General features: G+C 33.3%; 1 protein-coding gene across 1 annotated transcript in view; it reads right to left on the bottom strand.

Moving 5' to 3' along the window:
• Positions 1 to 7,730, bottom strand: part of SPATA1 (spermatogenesis associated 1) — a 35,298-nt gene extending 27,568 nt beyond the window's left edge. The window contains 3 exon segments of the mRNA XM_004431584.3: positions 662 to 779; positions 2,286 to 2,392; positions 7,541 to 7,730. Coding sequence (XP_004431641.2) covers positions 662 to 779; positions 2,286 to 2,392; positions 7,541 to 7,576 — 261 coding nt within the window. The 5' untranslated portion in view covers positions 7,577 to 7,730.
• Positions 7,731 to 7,957: the final 227 nt, after the last annotated feature.

The raw sequence follows: 7,957 nt of genomic DNA on the forward strand, positions 1-7,957 counted from the left end.
ATCACATAAATAAATAGATTATAATGATATAATATGCTCACTAGAGTGGAATAGGAATATACTGCATTTTAAAGAGTTTAAATATGGAAAACCTTGATTAAAGAAATAAACCTTATATAGATATGAGAAACTGAGATCTGATGGCTTGCTGGATTGAGAGTTTCGGCCAGGAAAACTTTCTACTTAGAAAATCCTACCACTAAATCATAGAAACTACATATAGGAGTGTTCAATAGATAATAGCTGATACCCCCAAAAAATACGTTGGAGCCAGATCATTTCACACCAAACGAGGCTAGTTGTGGCCCAAGCATGAGAACCCATTTTTCTTCAGAACATAAGTACTTGTTTAAAAAGCTTTTAAACACTAACATTAAATTAAAATATGTATATTACTTATATGATCATCTTTTAACTTTGTCTTCCTTTTTTTCCCAAGGAAATTCACACACACAAAACAAACCATATCATTTTAGTACCTGATAATATGCCAATACGACTCATCTTTTCTTGATGATTTATGTACTTAGTGATATTTCCATTTCATTATGAGATTACATATTTCACAGTATGTTAAGGAGCTGAGTTGATATGCATTTAAGAAACCTAATTTGTTAAAGTATGCTTTTCTTTAATCAAAAGGAAAAAAAAAGCAACTTACCACAGCTAGATTATTTCCAATGCATTTCAGAAATAAAAATTTTTCTGCAACAGCATCTTCACCAAGGAACTCACCGAGACGCTCCCTCAGGGCTTGTAAAGTAAGGTGAGGAGATACTCTGAAATATCATGACATTGCTTTATAATGTAAAATGAAATAGGTTTCGGCTATACTAAAGATTTGGTAACTTTAGTCAGCTATCTCAAACAGAAATACCAATTTAATATATCATTTATAGCTTAATGTATTATGTTTCTACATTGCCTGGCACTTTGTAGGTCTTCAGTAAATATTTTTTAAAATAAATGATTAAAAGTCTGCTTTTTAAAATTATGCAAATGAACATTGTTTATTACAAACTCCTTTTTGTACTGAAAAGGAAAATGCTTGTCTACTTTTCTCATCCACCTCCAAACTTTAATGATAAAACAAAACTTTGCTAAGAAATTTATATACTTTTATACATACATTAAAGAATGACTTGGCCACAAATATGTTGGAAGTTTGACAGGATTAGCTAGTACCTAAAAATTTCATTGATGATCAAATGTTGTCAGACTCCATATCTTTCTCATTAGGGATAGTTCATTCCTCAATGTCTAAAATCTAAAGTTATCATTTATGCTACTGTTCTGAGTTCTTGTTTTTCTAGGATCTTATGGAAACATTATATAATTAATTGAATCCATAGGTATTTATTGAGCATCCACTATGGGTCAGGCATTGATCTAAGGGATGGGAATACTGCAATCAATAAAACAGACAAAAATCTCTGCCCTTAAGGACCTTATGGTCTAGCAGCCGGAGAGAAAAACTAACAAAATAAGTAAGACAAAAATATAATTCATAAGATACTACTAAGTACTATAGAGAAAAATAAAGTAGGGAGGAGAGAAAGGGACTGTAGCTGAAATTTAAAATACAGTGATCAGAGAAAATCTGAACAAAAAAGTAATATTTGAGTAAAGACCTGAAGGAGATGGAATAACATATATAAAGGCAAAAAGACTATCTAGACAAAAGGAACAGCAAGTAAAATGGTCCCGATATAGAGCTATGTGTGACATGTTCCAGAACAGAAGGAGGCTAGTATGTTTGAAGAAAGTGATGGGGAAGACTAGGAAGACTGAGGTGTGCTCAAGAGAAATAACAGGCAGTCAGATCACACAGTGTCATGGATGTTTCTGTGAATGTGAAAATACATATATATATACTCAAAAGTGTACATACATACAGACACATATATTCTCTGCTTCTATTTTTAAACGGTTCAGTGAAAAAGTCATTTTGGATATAGTGGTTTAACCACTATTCATAGCTCTTAACAGCTTTCTAATTTCAGATAATTTCTGTCTTAATTCTCTGTGTATAACCATAGTAATACACAGGTTATACACTGTTTTTTGGGTGGCAGTACCATGGCTAAGTGACATCTGTTCTTATGGTACTATTTGATTTCACTGTTATACAGCACTAGTTATTGATAGTATTCCATTAAGTTAGGAATACCACATGGATGAGGTATTTTTCACTTATAATTTTTAAACTTCCAGAAAGCATTTTTCTCTATAGAAAAAAAGATTGCTTTTTCAGGCACCTTGTTACATGACCACAAAATACTTGCCTTATAAATCCAGCTGAAATGAATTCATTAACAACTCCTATTGAAATGGTATTTAATTTATAGTTCCACGATCCTTCAGGGACATAAAAAACATGAAGTTCCACCAACTGAATAAATTGAGAATAATGTCAGTTAAAATATTTTTAAAGTGAAAAAAAATCAATTGATGTCCTCTAGAATTTTAAGTTAAACATAATTGAAATAAACATGGAATACAGGCATCCTTCCAAACAAAAAACAAAATGAAGAGCCAAAAATTTGTTCTTAAGTTGGGACTTGGAGCACATTTTCCATTGGAAACTATGTCATAGATGTGGTCCTTTATCACCCTAACATCTCTGATATACAGAGTTCTTTCTGTGGCCTGCAGTAAGAATACTAGACCAAGACCAGTTTTCTTATCACCGAACTTTCCCCCTCCCCCGCCTCCTACCTACTCAGTTCTATTGTTATGAGATCCTTATCCTTTATATATTGTCTCCCTGACACAGTTGTGATGATCACTAGTTCCTAGCACCTGCAAAGGCGTGAAGACTGTGGTTTGGGGAATATTTTTGTTTCCCAGAATTCCAGGTAGAATCTATTCCTGACCAGTGATGGGGAAAGAAATGGTTGTTCTTACATAAGGCATATCTGTAAGCTTCTCTGTGCTTATATATACCATCTTCATTTCCATTAATGTTTTGTTATGACCTCAACTAGAATCCTTCTATTTAGAAGAATATTTAGATTACTACAACACAAAGAGGACAATTACAGCAAATATAGTCTTATCTTTTAGTCTAATAAAGTTTGATATTCACTGCATATTAAAGTTAAAGCATTTAAGTGATTATACTCTATAATAAATTTATGTATTAATATATAACATTAAATATCTGAAAAACCTTTAAAAGTTTAAAGTAAATATGACCTACTATTAATGTCAGCAATTAGTGATTAGTAATTTTAATAGGAGATAAAAATGGTTCTTGAATTGAACTTTTTGCTCAAGTAGTTTTTATAGACAAAGTAAATTACTTCTAATCTTTTGATGACAGAATATTAATCAGAAATTTAAGATGTTTGTATAGACTTCATAGTGAAGTTTGCCTTATGCTACATTTTGAACACTGGAGCATTTAAAAGATTATTCCCTAGTTAACACTACACTATTAATACCTAATAGCATACTATACTATTAATACCATATAATATAGTACTATATAATACTAAATATTAATACTATAATATTTAATAGCTATACTATTAAATATTTGCAAAATCTTAAGAAGTTTGAAGCAAATATGACCTCATCCTTTATATAAATATATTAATGTTTTACAGGAGAAAAAATATTTCTCAAACTAAACATTTTGCCCTATTTTTTTTACCAAGTAAATTACTTCAATTTTTTTTATAACAATTGATTAACTACAATTCAAAGTATTTAATTTAGATGTTAATTCCATAATTGAATGAATAGGCAATACAAAGAAAATATAGTTAATAAAACATTTCTTGGTCTTTGAAACATGTTATGATGTAAATTCATTTATGGTGAGTTTAGATTTATCCATTCATTCAACAAATATTTACTGAGTGCCTACTGTATGCCAGCACTGTTCTAGGCACCAGGGATATATCAGTGAATAAAACAAAGATCCTTACCTGCACGTAGCTTACATTCTAATGAAGGATCAGGACAAGAACGAGGGTAAGGCAAGTGAGGCACATACCTCAGGTGCAAAATTTAAGAGGGCACCAAAACCCCAATAATCAAGACAGATCACATTTTTAAAAATCTATTCAATGCAAAACATTCATAATGAACAAAATATCAAAAATTTAAATAAAGACAGAATTCAATAGTACTATTAGAACCTGAGGAAAAAGGAAAAATATGAACCCCTATATATATTTTAACCATTAAGAATAATGGTTAAATTTTTCCAGAACAACAAAGTAGTTGAAAAAATATTGAAAAATTTAAACATATATATTAAAACTCACATTATTTTGTTAAATATTTTATTTATACCAAAACCTGACATTTATTATAATTTTTCTTCCATGGCTTTAATGGAAGCAGACTCATCAATAATATTTTCATTAAAACCAATAACCATTTAAAAGTACATTAAAAGATATATACAGGGGCACATATTTTTCCCTTTGCCTCAGGCTCCAAAGTAGCTAAGCATGGCGCTGTTGGGTTCTGTTTCTATTTAAATGTTGATATCTTGTTCATCATGATTTTTTACATTAATTTTTCATTTTTGAAAATATTGTATTAAAATATTTATCTTGATTACTGAATTTTTGGTGGCCCCTTAAATTTTGCACCCAAGACAAGTGCCTCATTTGTGTCAAACTAGCCCCCATCCCATGAAGGACACAGATAATAAACAATAAATATAAAACACCGATATATTATATAGTACATTAAAAAGTACTTGGTACTAGGAAAAAAGAATAAGTAGAGCAGGGTAAAGAAAATGGGGAAGATGAGGGAGGAAGTAGGTTTCAGTTTTAAATAGAATAGTCTGGGTAGGTCTCATGGAAAAGGTGAGATCTGAGTAAAGACTTGCAAGTGAAGAAAGAATTAGCCAAGTGAAGATATAGAGGGAGAGTTCCAGAAAGAGCTAAAGCAAAGGCCTTAAGGTAGGAGCATCCCAGTACGATTGAAGCAGAGATCGTGGGGAGAGAGCACGGAGATGAGGTCAGAAAAACCAGGAGGATGAGCAACAAATTAAATAGGGTCTTTTGGGCCATTGTAAGGTCTTCACCTTATAAAATGGTAAGTCAATACAGGGTTTTAATAGGAACATGACATCTTTTATTTTGTATTTTTATTTTTTTAATATGAAAAATTTTAAAGACACATACAAATAAAAGGAATAATAGTACAAATGTCTGAGTACCTACTATTTAGATTCATAAGTTAACATTGTGCCATGTTTACTTCCTCCATGCCCTCAGCCATCCCCTCTCTAAACCATTCAAAGTAAATCAGACATCATCACATTATAGCCATAAATACTTTGGCATCCATCTCCTAAAAATAAGGACTTCTCTAACAATCACAATACCATTTTCAAATCTAAGAAAATTAACAAATTCCTTAATGTCAACTAATATCCAGTCCATATTCCAAGTTCCCCAATTGTCTGATTGTCCCCAGAATGTTTTTTCCACCTAAAACCCAATCAAGGATCACACAATACTTTTGGTTGCGTGTCTTTTAAAAACTTTAATCTGGAAGAGTTGCCCAGACCTGCTTTTTTCTCTTCATGACATTGACTTACTTACTTTCTTACTTATTTATGCATTTATGTATGTATTTATTTATTTATTTATTTATTCATTCATTCATTCTTGAGGAAGATTAGCCCTGAGCTAACATCTGTTGCCAATCCTCCTCTTTTTTTCAGAGGAAGATTGGTCCTGGGCTAACATCCATGCCCATCTTTCTCTACTTTATACGCAACGCCGCCACAGCATGGCTTAAGTAATGCGTAGGTCCGGGCCCGCAGGATCCGAACCTGCGAACCCCAGGCCACCAAAGCAGAGCACGTGAACTTAACCGCTACATCACCAGGCCGGCCCCAACATTGACTCTTAAAAGAGATTGGGTTAATTTGTCTAACAGAATGTTCTGCATTCTAAATTTATCTCATTAACTCCTTAAGGTATCATTTAACTTATTATTCCAATCCCTCTGCCTCCTATAAACTGTTAATGGTATCGCCTTCACTTGACACAAGTTAATCACGTGGGGCAAGAATACTTTATAAATGGCGCCCTGTATTTCATATTGCTTCACAGCAGGACATACATAATGTTCTACTTCCAAATCTACTATGTTTAATAACTTTTAAAGGGATAGTAGAATAGACTGTAAGGGGTAAGAAAATGGAACCAGTTATGAACCTATTGGAATAATTAAAGTGTGAGATGATGGTAGCTCAGACCAACGTGCTAGCAGTAGAAATGATGAGAAGTGGTCACATTTTGTATCTAATTTAAACCTAGGGTCAATCCATTAGAAGTGGGGTTTGAGAGCACAAAGTCAAGTGCTACTCCAAGGTGTTTGGCCTCAGATACTGAAAGGATGGATTTGCCATCACCTGAGATGGGGAAAGTCATGGGTAGTACAGGTATTTGGGAGGGGGGAAAAGGTAGTTCAGTTTCAGACATGTTAAGTTTGAGATGTCTATTGGCCATCCAAGTGGAGATGTCAAGTAGGCAGCTGAATATATGAATTTGGAGTCTGAGAAAGAGGACTGGGATGGGGATACAAATTTGGGAATCCTTAGCATAAAGTTTGTATTTAAAGTTATTACACTGGATGAGATCACCAAGGAATGAGTGCAGATAGAGAAGAGAACAAAGAGCTGAACCCAATATTAAGAAATCAGGAGAAAATGAAGACCCAGCGAAGATGACTGAGAATGAATAACCAGGGAGGCAGGAGGGAAAACCAAGATAAAGTGTTTGCTAAAAGCCAAATGAAGGAATTATGTCAAGGAAGAGAGAGTGATCAATGGGTCAACTGTGCTGCACAGATAGATCAAGTATGTTTAAGATAGGAATTTAGCGATAGATCTAGTAATGTAGAGGTGAATTTAACAAGAGCAGTTTCAGTAGAGAAGTGGAGTAAAAGCTTGACTGGAGTTGGTTTAAAGAGAAAATGGGGAGAAGGTATTGGGGCCTGAGAAGGTATGAAATAATTGTCTAGAAGAGTAAATGAGTGGGTGGAAGACAGTCTAATTGCCTACCAGCAAAAGGTTCCACTTGAGATTCATGGTCTGAATTTAAAGTGAGAATAGTCCTTATGTTGGTTTTTTTTCTCCAGTCATGTCCAGCTGTGGATGTAGGTGTAGAATAAGTGAAGAATTGGATTAACCAGGGCTTTTGTATTGCCGAGGAGTACAATGAAACAGAGAGGGGCAAGGAGTCACAAGTATGTGAAGAGAATGATCAAGACTGCCCTATAGTATTTAAGGCAGCTGTGAGGGGCATCACAAGGTGAGGAATAGTAAAATAAACAAGGTGATAGGTCAGTGCATTGGAGGTCCCAGTATAGTTGGGGTACTTAGAGGAAGTGAGCTAGAGATACAAGAACTGTAATCAGACAGTGGGATATATGAAGTTAGGTTCATGGAGGTGTCAATACCTAATACTTTATATAATCTATATTTTTGATTTATCAAAACTTTTCAAAAACGGTAAGCAGGTTTTTCTTATATTTTAGTATAAAAAAAGTTTCTTACCTCTGATGAGGAAGGTTGACTTGGATTGAGGGACATATTTACCAAGGTCCGAACGGGTTAATTATCAGTGGAATTTTGTGTTTTTTTAAATCTCTCTTCCTTTAAGTCGTATTTAATAAAGGTTGTAACAGATTTTTGGCTTAAGATAGCATTCCACTCACTTCTGGTCTCTGATTTGTTCAAAAAGTGAAAAGAAAAACACAAAAGGCTTTAAAACAGATTAAAAATGAAAATTTAGGAATGTATACAATCACATTATTATTCTAATTCAAAAAGACATATTACTAGTAAATAGGGCTGGTAATTGCAGTGACATGAACATGCCATACAACTAAGTAAAGTGGTAATTACATTATAATGTAATTACATTGCAACCAGGACATATTTTACTATTCTAAACAATTCATTTCATATATG

The sequence above is a fragment of the Ceratotherium simum genome, chromosome 2, assembly GCF_057802395.1.
Source record: "Ceratotherium simum simum isolate JZ-2026a chromosome 2, ASM5780239v1, whole genome shotgun sequence".
NCBI lineage: Eukaryota > Metazoa > Chordata > Mammalia > Perissodactyla > Rhinocerotidae > Ceratotherium > Ceratotherium simum.